General features: G+C 39.3%; 1 protein-coding gene, 7 non-coding genes and 9 pseudogenes across 8 annotated transcripts; 1 reads left to right on the forward strand and 16 right to left on the reverse strand.

Annotated features, from left to right (window-relative positions):
- Positions 1-742: 742 nt before the first annotated feature.
- Positions 743-6,690, forward strand: LOC123221381 (MACPF domain-containing protein At4g24290-like; the record flags this gene model as incomplete). Its single annotated transcript, XM_044644235.1, is given in 6 exon segments — positions 743-981; positions 3,037-3,238; positions 3,313-3,390; positions 3,488-3,671; positions 4,132-4,298; positions 5,837-6,690. Coding segments are annotated over 6 exon segments (1,569 nt in total). The 3' UTR covers positions 6,536-6,690.
- Positions 6,691-9,482: 2,792 nt separating this feature from the next.
- On the reverse strand, positions 9,483-9,600 carry LOC123222194 (annotated as a pseudogene).
- A 336-nt stretch (positions 9,601-9,936) lies between these two features.
- Positions 9,937-10,055, reverse strand: LOC123222187 (annotated as a pseudogene).
- Positions 10,056-10,362: 307 nt separating this feature from the next.
- Positions 10,363-10,481, reverse strand: LOC123222178 (annotated as a pseudogene).
- Positions 10,482-10,783: 302 nt separating this feature from the next.
- On the reverse strand, positions 10,784-10,902 carry LOC123222176 (annotated as a pseudogene).
- A 767-nt stretch (positions 10,903-11,669) lies between these two features.
- LOC123222197 lies at positions 11,670-11,788 on the reverse strand (annotated as a pseudogene).
- A 798-nt stretch (positions 11,789-12,586) lies between these two features.
- On the reverse strand, positions 12,587-12,705 carry LOC123222189 (annotated as a pseudogene).
- A 761-nt stretch (positions 12,706-13,466) lies between these two features.
- Positions 13,467-13,585, reverse strand: LOC123222191 (annotated as a pseudogene).
- Positions 13,586-13,922: 337 nt separating this feature from the next.
- On the reverse strand, positions 13,923-14,041 carry LOC123222205 (annotated as a pseudogene).
- An 84-nt stretch (positions 14,042-14,125) lies between these two features.
- On the reverse strand, positions 14,126-14,244 carry LOC123222199 (annotated as a pseudogene).
- Positions 14,245-14,573: 329 nt separating this feature from the next.
- Positions 14,574-14,692, reverse strand: LOC123222167. Its single transcript, XR_006503522.1, has one exon. It is a non-coding gene; the product is annotated as a 5S ribosomal RNA (ribosomal RNA).
- A 329-nt stretch (positions 14,693-15,021) lies between these two features.
- On the reverse strand, positions 15,022-15,140 carry LOC123222114. The gene has a single exon (XR_006503472.1). It is a non-coding gene; the product is annotated as a 5S ribosomal RNA (ribosomal RNA).
- Positions 15,141-15,473: 333 nt separating this feature from the next.
- LOC123222115 lies at positions 15,474-15,592 on the reverse strand. The gene has a single exon (XR_006503473.1). It is a non-coding gene; the product is annotated as a 5S ribosomal RNA (ribosomal RNA).
- A 333-nt stretch (positions 15,593-15,925) lies between these two features.
- Positions 15,926-16,044, reverse strand: LOC123222073. The gene has a single exon (XR_006503431.1). It is a non-coding gene; the product is annotated as a 5S ribosomal RNA (ribosomal RNA).
- A 333-nt stretch (positions 16,045-16,377) lies between these two features.
- On the reverse strand, positions 16,378-16,496 carry LOC123222097. Its single transcript, XR_006503455.1, has one exon. It is a non-coding gene; the product is annotated as a 5S ribosomal RNA (ribosomal RNA).
- A 326-nt stretch (positions 16,497-16,822) lies between these two features.
- LOC123222068 lies at positions 16,823-16,941 on the reverse strand. Its single transcript, XR_006503426.1, has one exon. It is a non-coding gene; the product is annotated as a 5S ribosomal RNA (ribosomal RNA).
- Positions 16,942-17,270: 329 nt separating this feature from the next.
- Positions 17,271-17,389, reverse strand: LOC123222126. Its single transcript, XR_006503482.1, has one exon. It is a non-coding gene; the product is annotated as a 5S ribosomal RNA (ribosomal RNA).
- Positions 17,390-17,610: the final 221 nt, after the last annotated feature.

Genomic DNA, 17,610 nt, shown 5'->3' on the forward strand with positions numbered 1-17,610 from the left:
CTTGAGGATTCTTGATTAGTGCTGGACTTACTTTATTGCTAGTCTTATCTCTATGGTTAATGACATTCAAAAGGTTTGAAGGGGTGCATATCCTGATAACTCATGGATATTATTGCACTTACAATAACATTAGAAGTTCTCTTTTGGGGATGTGTGATTTAGTTCCTATATATATATGTATGTATGTATATATATTTGTATAAAAATTTTGATAGTATACCGGAAAGCAAATGGGATTATTGTGAGCAAATAAATAGCTGGCTACAGATGATGAACTTATTGTATGGATATACTATTTTTTTTTTGTGGAGAAGAACCTGGACTCCAGTAATATGAATAAGTTAATATTATGTGCTAGAGTGTTAGTTGTCTCTAAAGGACTGAGGCCAATATTAAAATAAGTAAAAGAGTGCTTATGAGAATGTATTTTCTAGTTGTTGCGCAGTTCAGCTTTCATGAATATGAATAATTTATTTCTTCCTCTGATTTTTCTTTATAAGAAGATCTTGAAAATTTCTATATCATCTTTGAAATAGAAATAGAAATAAAAAGAAAAGGCTACATTTTATGGACATTAAATTAAAGAAAGGTTACCTGTTTGATGTCATTGAACCTTTTTATTTTGTTTGTATTGTCATATATAAGATTTTTGTATCACTTTTATTATTATTATTTTTTTAAATAAGGCGTAATTGTGGTCAATTTTCTTACACATAAGCTTCCATATCTTTCTTTCCTGCAGATGTCTGAATTATTAAATCAGAAATCTTCAGTTCAAGGAAAAGTTCCGTCAGGCTATCTTAATGCTATTTTTGATCTAACTGGTGACTGGTTCCATGATGCTGCAGACACCAAATATCTTGCTTTTGATGGTTACTTCATCTCATTGTACTATTTACACCTAACAACATCTCCACTAGTACTACAAGACCATGTAAAGAAGTCAGTTCCAGCTCACTGGGATCCAGCCTCGTTGGCTAGGTAGGTTTAACTACTTTTAACCTTTTTCTTGTCTTTATGAAGATTCATGATGCATTACAACATGGATAAAGAATTAATGGCACAATACATGAAGAACATGACCTGCAATTATGTTCTAGAGTTTTTTTGGGTCATGTTTACGTAAATTATGTCATTGTGTTTCAAATCTGGGCACATACATTTTTTTCATTTCTTTAGTGTAAAGTCATTTGTATATAAAATTTTGTCCTAAAAGAAGAATGAAAAAATGTTTGACTGGTTTTACTGTAACTTGTAGTCTATAAAGTACTGACATGGATATAAATAAGGTTAAGATTCAAATATGTACTCGAATGTGTTAATTCTTGGAATGTATCATAGACATAAAATTAATGATTTGAATTATACATTCATTGTAAATATTTTGCTGTTAAAGATCATATGATGCAGCCTTTCATAGTTTAGTTACAACATTCTGAATTACATATCAAAAGATACATTATACACCCTTTCATATTTTCATCTTGCAAATGCATTCCTAACAAACGCTAAAGTTTCTGTAACTGAAGTTTTGCCAGTTTGTGATACGCATTATACATGGTTTCAAGAAGTATCCAATACTCTTCTTGAGTTTTTTTTTTAAAAAAAAAAAAAGAGAAGAGAGAATAGAAAAGAAATAAATTAATGAATTTTAGATACTTCTGTTAAATACTTATACATATCCAGCGGTCTAAATATCTTAAATTATAAGTACACTGTTAGGATCCCAAGTGCAAGGTATGGGACTTGGATTCCACATTGGAAAGTATGGACAATTAGTGTGGGGTTTATATGGTCTTGGGCTCTCCCATCTCAATAGCTAGCTTTTGAGGTGTGGTTCTCCTAAGGTTCGTATCATACACACACAAAACTCAAAAGGCTACAATCTTATAATTAACTGTTCTCTAATTCTGCAGCTTTCAATTTGGTTGATATCTGTAAAATAAAATCTACCTATCCCTAGTCTTGATTCTAAACTTTTTATACGGATCATATCCTAATTCTAAAGTTCCAAGTAGGAGCATCAATTCAATTCTAAATGGGGCATATATTGTCAAGGCAGGACATTGCTCAAGATTTTTCTTTTATTTGTGGAAGAAAAACCCTTTCTCCACATTGATGTTTCACTTTAATCGGAAGATTTATGCATATCCCATTGTTGAAGCATATTTTTTCCTTGCCTTATATTCTATGCAAGGATCATATTCATACATACTGGATTCATGTCATATTAAGTGAAGAATGCTCTTATCTACTGGAATCTGCTAAGTTCTAATGATAGTACAAGGTGAATTTCATACATTTGCCACATGAACAATTCCATGAGAGGTTATAAAAGGTTTCGAGATGGAAAGCAAAGAACTTTGATTGTATAGTGACTGATATTGTGAAGGAGGTGGTGGTAGAAGTTAAGAGTGACAGGTCTTAAGTTCAAGAACTTTCATTTTCTCTTAAAGAAAAATCCATTTTCTATTAACTATTTTACAATAATTGAGCTTTCATATCAACGAGAATGCTGACCACTTTAATAATTGTCATGAGTTCAGAATAAAAAGGAGTTGCATTGCTTGACTTCATATCAAAACTGCCTTTAACATTACCATTACAAGACCTAGATATTGCTCCTAAAGTAGCTATTTAATGTGATCAAACAGATTTAAGATAAATTATGATAATACAAACTATATGGAATGATTTTGTAAAACTAGGTCTAAAGGAATAATGAATTTTGATGATTAAAGAATTATAAATATAATTTTTAAATCAAATTTTAACCATCGAATAAAAGGAGGTTAAGGAAGTGATTTTTGTGGTCATAGCCGTGTGCTACAGCATTTTGGATGGGAAATCCATTAATAGCACTTTCTTCTGGCTTTTTTTTCTTCACTTTATATATATATATAAAATGAGTTCATGAGTGTGCGTGTGTTGCATGTCCTACTACATAAATTATATTGCATTGTCAATTGACTGTCCCTGATCTTATATTTCAATGGCTTTGTATGCATCTGGGTGCTAATCAATATTATTAGGCAGGTTTATTCAGACATATGGGACCCACATAATAGTAGGGATGGCTGTTGGAGGCCTGGATTTAATTTGTGTTAGACAGAAACCTTCTTCACCTATTCTGCCTGCAGATCTCAGAAGATACTTAGAGGATCTTGGCAGTTACCTATTTTCAGATGGGAAAAGCCCCTCTCTACTAGAGAGGAAAACAAGAGATGGCGAGCCAAAGGTATTTGTGCTGCATTTAAAATCATTATATGTTTGACCCATGGATAACCTTGATGAAGTTAAGTATTTCTATAGGTTCCTGAGGTCTTCAATCGTATTCTGAAGTCAAACACCATGCAGTTGTCCAGTATTACAGAGACATCAAGCAAAGATGTAAGTCAAGAACTGTTTGAGAGTGCAGCTATTTGCTATAAATTATGTTACAGGATGTGAATCTTTATCATTCTCCTCTATCTTTTATTTGGGCCAGGGACTCACTATCATTTGTTCTAAAAGAGGAGGGGATGTGTTTTTGCACAGCCACTCTAGTTGGCTCCAAACTGTTCCTTCTAAACCAGAAGGGATTCTCTTCAAGTTTGTACCTATTACTTCTCTTCTTACTGGGATTCCTGGCAGTGGCTATCTTAGTCATGCGATTAACTTGTATTTGCGTTGTAAGTATTTCAATGCCAATTGACAAATAATTGGGAACAGATCATACACTTACTGACTGTTGTCCATTGCTCATCTTCTGTCATCTTTGAAGTAGCACATTTTAGATGGTTCATCATTGTATGTTAACGAGTTTCTTTGACCCACATGAAATCAGAAACAAACACAGTCATAGGCACGTAGGAAGATTAAGGACCATATTGTAATATTTTTATAGGGCGTTTCAATATAAGAAGTAAAATATTTCATCTGTCACTGGTTCTATTTTTTTCTGTTTTAAAGATGACATTTAAGGCAACTCAATATATTTTTTGGAAAAATAACAGTAGACATTTGTCTGACTCCCATATTATGGTACAGTCTTTTTTCCTAGGTCATAGCTGCATTTATTTGTTATTTTTTTCTTGAGTTTTAAATATTCTAACAGTTAACAATTTTGTTCTTAACTGCTTCTGTTCCTAGACAAGCCTGCTCCTGAAGATTTACAGTACTTCTTGGAGTTTCAAGTTCCAAGGCAATGGGCACCAATGTTCTGTGAGCTGCCTCTTCGCCATCAAAGGAAAAAAGATTCTTGTCCTTCTTTGCAATTTTGTTTCATGGGTCCTAAGATCCATGTCTGCTCTACACAGGTACTTGATAGTAAGAGAGTTATAATTCTCAGTTAGCTCAGTCATGCATAACTATAGATTTCTTGTGGATATTGTACTCTTATTTTCTCTTGGGGAATTAGAGATTCTTAGAGCTAAAAATGTTTGCAAGTTACATGGCAGTCATACATATGAAATAATTTTGCAATTATCTATGGTACCACGTTCAAAATTATATTTTAATATTGACAATTACTAAATCAATAGTGTATCTGAACCAAAACATAACACTAAATGTTATATAAAATAGAATGGGTATTACCAGAGGACGCTCTGTCAGAATTAAACTTGAAAACCGTTAATATTGAAAGTACAAACTAAATACTGGTTGCTTTTCCTCCACATGTGTGTATCAAAGGCCCACATCCTTTTGCTCCATAAAGGGGTAAACTGCACTTTTTGGTCCCTGAATTCGGCTACGTGTTGCATGAACATCTTTCCTTTGGTTATTATGTAAAAGTTTAAACAGAGAAGCATTTTGCATCAGAACTAATATGGATCAAGTTAGCATGATATGCATGATATAGACACAAAATACTGATATTCCAAACTTTTTTTCTTGGGTAATTGAGTATATATATAAACAGAGTAAACTAACCAAAATTAGGAAACAAACTAGCTTATCTTGTTAATGTTCCGACAGGACCAAAACAAGAACAAGAAGCAGAACTAAAAGATACAAACAGGAGCATGGCCTCAACCCATAGGACAATCCCCTAGGTGAAGAAAGCCAACCAACCCAACAAAGCAAACAACCAAACACTAACCTGCGCATCCTATACTCTTGAAATCCTATTTATGTTCCTAACCAAGATATGGTTTAAGAATGGGGAAATACTAGTAAAACAAGATACCACCGTACACACAATACATCAAGAACCACATAAGAACACCATTAAACTCTCTCCAACTTAGGCTTGAAAATACATCTTGGCAACCCCCATTTTCTTGCTATATGCTAATTTTCTTGTGAGCAAGTTATTTTGTAATATTTCTATGTAGCACTCTAGTAGAACTTGGTAAACACCATCACATTTTGTTGTACATAAGATGTAAAATTTTGATGATGAGATCCACATTTTGATATCTGTAGCTGGTTTTAGTGTAAGCAAGGTCCAATATCACCTCGAGTTTCACATTTGAAGTGAAAAACGTGTTTCAAGTGTTGACACTTGAAAACACTTTTAACAATCCTGTTGTTTACATCTCAAGGACTTTCTGGTTAGGTGTTTAGTCTTTTAAAAACAATTGATAAGCATGTTTTGAATTATGCTTTGTATGGATATTTTGAGTATGTATGCAATCATTTATTAGGATATATATGTTGCATATGCATAGAGAATGTTATGCATTGGCAAGTTGATCTGAAATTGATTTTAAATGTTACATGTCAGAACTGTTGCTTGGTTTTATCAGACACAGTCTATCTTAGTTGAGGTTGTTACTCAATTGGTGGTTCATCTCAAAAGAGTTCATGAATTATAGAACTGTGGTTAATACTCTATACCTTGCCATTTCAGGTGTCAAGTGATCAAAAACCAGTTGTAGGCCTAAGATTGTACTTGGAAGGAAAGAACTGTGACCGGCTGGCATTGCATGCACAGCATCTCTCAAGTCTTCCGAAAGTTATTACATCATCAACTAACAACCCCATGCCATGTCAATGGCGTGGTTCTGATAACTACAGGATTAGTGAGCAATTTTTAGAACCAGTCAAATGGAAGAGATACTCAAATGTATGCACATCAGTTGTTAAACATGATCCCAGTTGGTTAAATGGGGAGTCTTCCGGTGTTTTCATTGTAACTGGTGCACAGCTCTTGAGCAAGGGAAAGTGGCCGAAGACAGTGCTGCATCTTCGTCTTCTCTTCACTCACTTACCCAATTGCATGATCCGAAAGACAGAGTGGGCTGCTGCCCCAAGAAATTCTCAGAAATCTAGTTTCCTTACGAATCTGAGTACAACATTCACGTTTACCCAACGGAGCATTACCGGTCCTCAAAAGCAAGCTCCGGCTGCACTGAATTCTGGAGTCTTTCCGGATGGTCCACCAACTCAAGTTTGCTCTGGAAAGGTACTGAAATATGTGGAGACAACTGAAGTAGTGCGTAGTCCCCATGATTCTCCCGGACATTGGTTGGTAACGGCTGCCAAGTTGGTGACTGAGGGTGGTAAAATTGGTTTGCATGTGAAATTTGCATTGTTGGACTATTCTTGACTTGTAATCATTGTCCATATCCAGGGATATTGGTTGTGGTTAAAAATTTCATTTCGTTTGTTGGTTTATGTGCCTTTTTTTCCGTTGTAATCGAAGGTTGCTTGTAGAATTTTATCATAGCTTTGTATAGAAGGAAACACAAAGAATTCACTGTATACCTTGTTGAAACTTCCTGTTGACAATATTCACGGTTGCGATCACCTCGATTCCCTTTAAAGCCACACCAATATGGTTTAGAACATTAAATAAATAACAAAACCGGCATTGGGTAAAAATTAAAACGAAAAGGTTATTACACAAGGAATTTTCAAGAAGTCAGCCATCCTAAAATTACTCCTGCCTTGACATGCTTTACTTTGGAGTGCTAATGAGATCCAATGTATTAGTGTTGGTATGGTTACACCGAGGAAATTGTACAGTCAATTTATTTAAACATGCTTCTTGGGAACTTGACAATTTCATTTGCCTTTGTCTTCTTTTCACCACACCAATCCCGTATCTTTTTTAACCTGAGATGACTCTGGACTTTGAATGACGGCATCCATAAATATGAGGACTTCAAAACATAAAGCAAAAGAAATTTGCATTTATTTCTGACACCGCATCGATTCCCTTTAACGTTGCCACGGTGTGACTTGAAACTTTAAAACATAGCATTGATACATAACATAACTGACAGAGATTAGATAAAAAACTAAAGGCCAAAGGACTGTTTCCCACCCAAAGTATGCGCATTTTCTAAGTTTTTCCCCGTTAACTTTGAAAATCTCATTTATTCACCTATGGGTTGTTAAAATTAATTGAGTCTGTTAGTTATATCATTCCCCCCCTCCTAAACCATAAAAACTAATAATTTCACTCCAATCCAAGTTTTAAAAAACAACATTTTCCCCCATAGGGTTTCCAATTTTCAAATTCAAATTTTCAGTGTCGTTTCTTCCTCTCTGACAATCTCCAGGCAACGCCTCTTCCTCTCCGATGCGGTCTCCTTCTGGCGGCTCTCTTGGGAGTGGTCGTCAACAAAGCCGAGTTGTCTTCGTCTCTGACAAAGAAGAATCATCTTCATCCAGAGATGAAGATGAGATCTTCGTCTTGACAGGGACGACTTGTCTTCTTCGACAACCACTCCCAGGAGAGCCGCTGGAAGGAGACCACACTAGAGAGGAAGAGGTGTCGTCTGGAGGTCACTGGAGAAAAAGAAACGACGTTGAAAAATTGAAAACCCTAGGGGGGAAATGCTATTTTTTAAAACTTGGGTTGAGGAAAATTGTTAGTTTTTAGGATTTAAGAGGGAAAATTAAATTAAATTAAAGTTTATTTTTAATAATACAGACAAAATAACGATTTTACCCTTGAAATCGTTAGTTTTAACCATTCACGGGTGGGTAAATGAGATTTTCAAAGTTAATGGGAGGGGGGGAATTTTTGGAAAACAGCATACCTTGGGTGGGAAATAGTCCTTTGGGCAAAATTAAAATGTATTGATGCAAAAGGAAGGGTGCAACATAAAGACTTCTTAGGAGGTCACCATTCCTAGAACTACTCTTGTCCAAGCACGCTTGGCTTTGGAGTTATCTTACCCTATGGTATACACCATATGAACCATACATCTCGAGATGAAGTATAGTTGTAATATCTCAGGTCAAAGGATCTATACATTAGTATGATTTACAATGTATCATTGACTACATATTAATGGCCATGTGATCATCGTTTAGCGGTCACGTTCGATAAATAATATAATATAATAACCTTTGATCCGTTCTCTAACCATTAAATGGTTTTATTGTTTACCCATGTGTACATCTACCATGCCTAATATCATCCAATGATATACTATGGTGATATAACACATTTCTATTATGCAATACTATTACGTAAATAGATTGCCTATGTAGGGAACGATTTGATGATGTTAATTAAAACTCATTGGGACCTCTCACATGTCATATGTATGTAGCTAATATGGATGTAATATACAACTACAACATATATATAAAAAGTGATGCAGTAAACATGCGAAGTATGACTGAACTTTTCTTTTATTAATAAATGTATAGGCAAAATATATAGCCCAAAAATAGACAAAGCGATTAGTTTCCAGGGCATACTCGAACAAGAACTCCCACTTGCACTAAAACCAATCGTTGTGGTACCTAATGCCTATCCTCTTTAGATACTAGTCCAATAGTCTTTGGGTCAGTGCTTTAGTTAGTAGTCTGTAAGATTGTCCGCTAAAGTAATCTTTTGAATGACAATGTCTCCAACTCTAATGAATTCTCTCAAAATGTGATATTTTTGTTGAACATGTTTTAACCTTTGATGCGCTCTTGGTTCCTTTGTCTGTGCAATGACACTAGTATTGTCACAGAATATAATTATTAGCTGACTCATTTGAGGAACTATGCCTAACTTTGTGGCGAATTTGCATATCGAAATGACTTTTTTCATAGCTTCTGAAGCAGCAATTATTCAGCTTCTGTAGTGGAGTCTACAGTAGTCAACTGTTTGGAATTTTTCTAACTGACTACGCCTTTATTATAGACAAAGACAAATGAAGGCATAGACTTTCTATTGTATACCAGTGCATTAGTGCTGGTATGGTCGCACCCACCATTTATCATGCAAAATATTTATTTAACCATGCTTCCCACATCCTTGACCTTCCCATTCACCTTCTTCTCCATTTCATTACGCGATCATGAATCCCCTTCAACATGGATGGCCCCAGACTTTGATCGACGATGTCTACAGACATAGTGACCAAAACCCACAAGAGAAAAGAAACTCCCTCTATTTTCCGATGCCACTGCATCGATTTGTTCCCTTTGAAACACGTTGCCACGATATCGCCCCAAACTTTGAAACACGACGTCGATAAATGACCAAAATCGACAGACACCGAATAAGGGTAAAACAAAACATAAAACGTACCGAGGCAAAATAAGGGGTGCAATACGAGGACTTCCCAAGAAGTCACCCATCCTAGCAATGCTCTCGCCAAACATGCTTGACTTCAGAGTCTTGATGGGATCTGGTGCATTAGTGCTGGTATGGTCGTACCCACCATTTATCACGCAAAATATTTATTTAACCTTGTTTCCCGCATCTTGGACGCTCCTATTAACCTTCTTCTCCCATTCACCACGCGATCCTGAATCCCCTCTAACATGAGATGGCTCTAGACTTTGATCGACAACATCCGTAGACATCGTGACCAAAACCCACGAGAGAAAAGAAAGCCCCTTTGCTTTCTGAAGTTGTCGTATTGATTCGTTCCCTTTGAAACACGCCACCACGATATCGCCCCAAACTTTGAAACACGATGTCGATAAATGACCAAAACTAACAGACACCGGATAAGGGTAAAACAAAACATAAAACGCACCGAGGCAAAATGAGGGGTGCAACATGAAGACTTCCCTGGAGGTCACCGATCCTAGTACTGCTCTTGCCTAACCATGCTTAACTTTGGAGTTCTGACGGGATCCGGTGCATTAGTGCTGGTATGATCGCACCTACCATTCATCCCGCAAAATATTTATTTAACCCTGCTTCCTGCATCCTTGACGCTCCCATTCACCTTCTTCTCCCTTTCACCACGCGATCTCGAATCCTTTTCAACACGAGATGACTCCACACTTTGATCAATGACGTCCGTGGACATAGTGACCAAAACCCATAGGAGAAAAGAAACCCCCTTTACTTTTTGACGTCGTCGTATCGATTCATTCCCTTTGAAACACGCCGCTACGATATTGCCTCATACTTTGAAACATGACGTCGATAAATGACCAAAATCGACAGACACCAGATAAGGGAAAAACAAAATATAAAACGAGGGCTTCTTAGGAGGTCACCTATCCTAGTACTACTCTCGCCCAAACACGCTTGACTTCGAAGTTCTGATGGGATCCGGTGTATTAGTACTGGTATAGTCGCACCCACCATTTATCGCGTAAAACATTTATTTAACCCTGCTTCCCGCATCCTCGACACTCTCAAATCCCCTTCAATGCGAGATGGCTTCAAACTTTGATCGACAATGTTTGTGGACATAGTGACCAAAACCCACGGGAGAAAAGAAACCCCTTTTGCTTTTTGACGCCACCGCATCAATTCGTTCCCTTTGAAACACGCCACCATGATATTGCCCTAAACCTTGAAACACGACGTCGATAAATGACCAAAATCAATAGACACCGGATAAGGGTAAAACAAAACATAAAATGCACCAAGGTAAAAGTAGGGGTTCAACAAGAGGACTTTCCAGGAGGTCACCCATCCTAGTACTGTTCTCACCCAAACACGTTTGACTTCAGAGTTCTGGTGGGATCCAATGCATTAGTGTTGGTATGGTTGCACCCACCATTCATCGCGTAAAATATTTATTTAACCTTGCTTCCTGCATCTTGGATGCTCTCATTCACCATCTTCTCCCTTTTATCATGCGATCCCGAATCCCTTCCAACACGAGATGACTTTAGACTTTGATCAACGACATTTGTGGGCATAGTGACCAAAACCCACGGGAGAAAAGAAACCCCCTCTACTTTCTGACGTCGCCGCATCAATTCGTTCCCTTTGAAACACATTGCCACGATATCGACCCAAACTTTGAAACATGACGTCGATAAACAACCAAAACCTACAGACACTGGATAAGAGTAAAACAAAATATAAAATGCACCTAGGTAAAATGAGGGGTGTAACAAGAGGACTTCCCAGGAGGTCACCTATCCTAGTACTGCTCTCGCCCAAACATATTTGACTTCAAAGTTTTAATAGGATTTTGTGCATTAGTGATGGTATGGTTGTACCTACCTTTCATCGTGCAAAATACTTATTTAACCATGCTTCCCACATCCTGGACACTCCCATTCACCTTCTTCTTCCTTTCAACACGAGATGGCTCCAAACTTTGATCGACGACATCCGTGGATATAGTGACCAAAATCCTTGGGATAAAAGAAACTCCATTTGCTTTCTGAAGTCGTTGCCTCGATTCGTTTCCTTTGAAACACGTCACCACGATATCGTGCCAAACTTTAAAACACGACATTGACAAAATGACCAAAATCGATAGACACCGGATAAGGGTAAACAAAACATAAAACGTACCGAGACAAAATGAGGGGTGCAACACGAGGACTTCCCAAGAGGTCACTTATCCTAGTATTGCACTCACCCAAACATGCCTAGCTTTAGAGTTCTAATTGGATCAGGAGCATTAGTGCTGGTATGGGCGCACCCACCATTCATCGGGCAAAATATTTATTTAACGCTACTTCCCGCATCTTCGACGCTCCCATTCACCTTCTTCTCCCTTTCACCACGCAATCCCGAATCCCTTCAACACGAGATGACTCCACACTTTGATCGATGACGTCCGTGTACATAGTGACCAAAACAAAAGAGAGGTGTAATACGAGGACTTCCTAGAAGGCTACCTATCCTAGTATTGCTCTTGGCCAAACACGCTCGACTTTGAAGTTTTGATGGGATTCGATGCATTAGTGCTGGTATGGTCGTAACCACCATTCATTGTGCAAAATATTTATTTAAACCTACTTCCTGCATCCTCGACGCTCCCATTCACCTTCCTCTTGCTTTCACCACGCGATCCTGAATCCCCTTCAACGCAAGATGGCTTCACACTTTGATCGACGACGTTCATGGACATAGTGACCAAAACCCACGGGCACTAGAGAAAGGTAAAACAAAACGTAAAACGCACCGATGTAAAATGAAAGGTGTAACACGAGGACTTCCCACCATTCATTGCACTTTGATTGCATAAATGAGTATATACTTTTTATATATCTTCTTCTCATTATGTGATTTTGAATTAATGATAAATTAATACTTAATCACGCTGGATAAGGGTAAAACCCCTTTTGCTTTCTGACGCCGCTACATCGATTAGTTCCCTTTGAAAGATGCCGTCGTGATATCGCCCCAAACTTTGAAACACGACGTCGTTAAACGACCAAAATCGATAGACATCAGATAAGGGTAAAACATAACATAAAACGCACCGAGGTAAAACGAGGGGTGCAACACGAGGAGATCCCAAGAGGTCACCCATCCTAGCATTGCTCTCGCCCAAACATGCTTCACTTCGGAGTTCTAAAGGGATCCGATACATTAGTGCTGGTATGGTCATACCTATCATTCATCGTGCAAAATATTTATTAAACCCTGCTTCTCGCATCCTCGACGCTCTCATTCACCTTCTTCTCTTTTTCACCCCACGAACCCAAATCCCCTTCAATACGAGATGGCTCCACACTTTGATCGACGAAGTCTGTGGACATAGTGACCAAAACCCACGGGCACCTGAGAAACCCCCTACCTTTTGAAACACGTCGTCTTGATATCGCCACAAACTTTGAAACCTGACTTCGATAAACGACCAAAACTGACAAATACCGAATAAGGGTAAAACAAAACATAAAACACACCAAGACAAAACGAGGGGTGCAACACGAGGACTTCCTAGGAGGTCACCTTTCCTAGTAATGCTCTTGCCCAACCACACTTGACTTTGCAGTTCTAATGGGATTCGGTGCATTAGTGCTGACATTGATGCAACTACCATTATTGCGTAAAATATTTATTTAACCCTGTTTCTTGCATCCTCGACGCTCCCATTCACCTTCTTCTCCTTTTCACCCTACGATCTCGAAACCCCTTCAACATGAGATGGCGCCACACTTTGATCGACAACGTCCGTGGATGTAGTGACCAAAACCCATGGGCATTGGAGAAACCCCATTTGCTTTTCGACATTGCTGCATCGATTAGTTCCCTTTGAAACATATTGTCGCGATATCACCCCAAACATTGAAACACGGTGTCGATAAACGACCAAAATCGACAGAAATTGGATAAGGGCAAAACAAAATAAAAACACACCGAGGCAAAATGAGGGGTGCAACATGAAGACTTCCTACGAGGCCACCAATCTTAGTACTACTCTCACCTAACCACGCTTTACTTCGAAGTTATGATAGGATCCGGTGTATTAGTGCTGGTATGGTTGCACCCACCATTCATCGTGCAAAATGTTTATTTAACCCTACTTCCCGCATCCTCGACACTCCCATTCACCTTCTTCTCACTTTCACCATGCAATCCCAAATCCCTTTCAACACGAGATGGCTCCACACTTTGATCGATGGCGTCTGTGGACATAGAGACCAAAACCCATAGGCACTATAGACACCTCCTTTGCTTTTTGATGCTACCGCATCGATTCGTTCCCTTTGAAAGATGCCACGGCGATATCGCCCCAAACTTTGAAACACGACGTCGATAAATGACAAAAACTGATAGACATCGGATAAGAGTAAAACAAAACATAAGATGCACCAAGGCAAAACGAGGGGTGCAACGCGAGGAGATCCTAAGAGGTCACCAATCCTAGCACTGCTCTTGCCCAAACATGCTTCACCTCGAAGTTCTGATGGGATCTGGTGCAATAGAGCTGGTATGGTCGCACCAACCATTCATCGCGTAAAATATTTATTTAACCCTGCTTCCTGCATCAGAGTAAAACAAAACATAAAATGCACCGAGGCAAAACGAGGGGTGCAACACGAGGAGATCCTAGGAGGTCACCCATCCTAGCACTGCTCTTGCCCAAACATGCTTCACTTCGAAGTTTTGATAGGATCTGGTAAAATAAAGCTGGTATGGTCGCACCAACCATTTATTGCGTAAAATATTTAGTTAACCCTGTTTCCCGCATCCTTGATGCTCCCATTCACAATCTTCTCCCTTTCACAACACGATCCTGAATCCCACGAGTACCGGAGAAAGGTAAAACAAAATGTAAAATGCACCGATGTAAAATGACAGGTGTAACACGAGGACTTCCCACCATTCATTGCACTTTGAATGCACAAATAAGTATATAATTTTTATATATCATCTTATCGTTATGTGATTTCGAATTAATAGTCAATCACATGATTTTGAATTAATGCATCGGATAAGGGTAAAACAAAACATAAAACGCACGGAGGCAAAACGAGGGGTGCAACACGAGGACTTCCCAGGAGGTCACCCATCCTAGTATTGCTCTCGCCCAAGAACATTTGACTTCAGAGTTCTGATGGGATCCGTTGCATTAGTGCTGGTATGGTCAGACCCACCATTCATCACGCAAAATATTTATTTAACCCTGCTTCCTGCATCCTCGACGCTCCCATTCACCTTCTTCTCCCTTTCACCACGCGATCCTAAATCCCATGGGCATCGGAGAAAGGTAAAACAAAATGTAAAATGCACCGATGTAAAATGAAGGGTGTAACACGAGGACTCCTCATCGTTCATTGCACTTTGAATGCACAAATGAGTATATAATTATTATATATCATCTTATCGTTATGTGATTTTGAATTAATAGTCAATCACATGATTTTGAATTAATGCACCGGATAAGGGTAAAACAAAACGTAAAACGCACCGATGCAAAACGAGGGGTGCAACACGAGGACTTCCCAGGAAGTCACCCATCCTAGTACTGCTCTCGCACAAGCACACTTAGCTTCGGAGTTCTGATGGGATCCGGTGCATTAGTGCTAGTATGGTCGCAACCACCATTCATCGTGCAAAATATTTATTTAACCCTGTTTCCCGCATCCTCGACGCTCCCATTCGCCTTCCTCTCCATTTCACCACGCGATCCCGAATCCCACAGGCACCGGAGAAAGGTAAAACAAAACGTAAAACACACCGACGTAAAATGAAGGGTGTAACACGAGGACTCCCCACCGTTCATTGCACTTTGAATGCACAAATGAGTGAGTATATAATTTTTATATCTCATCTTGTCGTTATGTGATTTTGCATTAATAGTCAATCACATGATTTTGAATTAATGCACTGGATAAGGGTAAAACAAAACGTAAAACGCACCGATGCAAAACGAGGGGTGCAACACGAGGACTTCCCAGGAAGTCACCCATCCTAGTACTGCTCTCGCACAAGCACACTTAGCTTCGGAGTTCTGATGGGATCCGGTGCATTAGTGCTAGTATGGTCGCAACCACCATTCATCGCGCAAAATATTTATTTAACCCTGTTTCCCGCATCCTCGACGCTCCCATTCGCCTTCCTCTCCATTTCACCACGCGATCCCGAATCCCACGGGCACCAGAGAAAGGTAAAACAAAACTTAAAATGCACCGATGTAAAATGAAGGGTGTAACACGAGGACTCCCCACCGTTCATTGCACTTTGAATGCACAAATATGTGAGTATATAATTGTTATATCTCATCTTGTCGTTATGTGATTATGCATTAATGGTCAATCACATGATTTTGAATTAATGCACCAGATAAGGGTAAAACAAAACGTAAAACTCACCGAGGCAAAACGAGGGGTGCAACACGAGGACTTCCCAGGAGGTCACCTATCCTAGTACTGCTCTCGCCCAAGCACACTTAGCTTCGAAGTTCTGATGGGATCCGGTGCATTAGTGCTGGTATGGTCGCACCCACCATTCAACGCGCAAAATATTTATTTAACCCTGCTTCCCGCATCCTCGACGCTCCCATTCGCCTTCCTCTCCATTTCACCACGCGATCCCGAATCCCACGGGCACCGGAGAAAGGTAAAACAAAACGTAAAACGCACCGATGTAAAATGAAAGGTGTAACACGAGGACTCCCCACCGTTCATTGCACTTTGAATGCACAAATATGTGAGTATATAATTTTTATATCTCATCTTGTCGTTATGTGATTTTGAATTAATAGTCAATCACATGATTTTGAATTAATGCACCGGATAAGGTTAAAACAAAACGTAAAATGCACCGAGGCAAAACGAGGGGTGCAACACGAGGACTTCCCAGGAGGTCATCCATCATAGTACTGCTCTCGCCCAAGAACTCTTAACTTCAGAGTTCTGATGGGATCCAATGCATTAGTGCTGGTATGGTCGCACCCACCATTCATCACACAAAATATTTATTTAACCCTGCTTCGCGCATCCTCGCTCCCACTCGCCTTCTTCTCCCTTTCACCATGCGATCCCGAATCCCACGGGCACCGGAGAAAGGTAACACAAAACATAAAACGCACCGATGTAAAATGAAGGGTGTAACACGAGGACTCCCTACCGTTCATTGCACTTTGAATGCACAAATGAGTATATAATTTTTATATCTCATCTTGTCGTTATGTGATTTTGAATTAATAGTCAATCACATGATTTTGAATTAATGCATCGGATAAGGGTAAAACAAAACGTAAAATGCACCGAGGCAAAACGAGGGGTGCAACACGAGGACTTCCCAGGAGGTCACCCATCCTAGTACTGCTCTTGCCCAAGCACTCTTAACTTCGGAGTTCTTATGGGATCCGATGCATTAGTGCTGGTATGGTTGCACCCACCATTCATTGCACAAAATATTTATTTAACCCTGCTTCCCGCATCCTCAACGCTCCCATTCGCCATCTTCTCCCTTTCACCACGCGATCACGAATCCCACGGGCACCGGAGAAAGGTAAAACAAAACGTAAAACACATCGATGTAAAATGAAGGGTGTAACACGAGGACTCCCCACCGTTCATTGCACTTTGAATGCACAAATGAGTATATAATTTTTATATCTCATCTTGTCGTTATGTGATTTTGAATTAATAGTCAATCACATGATTTTGAATTAATGCACCGGATAAGGGTAAAACAAAACGTAAAACTCACCGAGGCAAAACGAGGGGTGCAACACGATGACTTCCCAGGAGGTCATCCATCCTAGTACTGCTCTCGCCCAAGCTCACTTTACTTCGGAGTTCTGATGGGATCCGGTGCATTAATGCTGGTATGGTCGCACCCACTATTCATCGCGCAAAATATTTATCTAACCCTACTTCCCGCATCCTCGACACTGCCATTCGCCTTCTTCTCCCTTTCACCATGTGATCCCGAATCCCACGGGCACCGGAGAAAGGTAACACAAAACATAAAACGCACCGATGTAAAATGAAGGGTGTAACACGAGGACTCCCTACCGTTCATTGCACTTTGAATGCACAAATGAGTATATAATTTTTAGG

Source organism: Mangifera indica, chromosome 7, assembly GCF_011075055.1.
Source record: "Mangifera indica cultivar Alphonso chromosome 7, CATAS_Mindica_2.1, whole genome shotgun sequence".
In the NCBI taxonomy this organism is placed as follows: domain Eukaryota; kingdom Viridiplantae; phylum Streptophyta; class Magnoliopsida; order Sapindales; family Anacardiaceae; genus Mangifera; species Mangifera indica.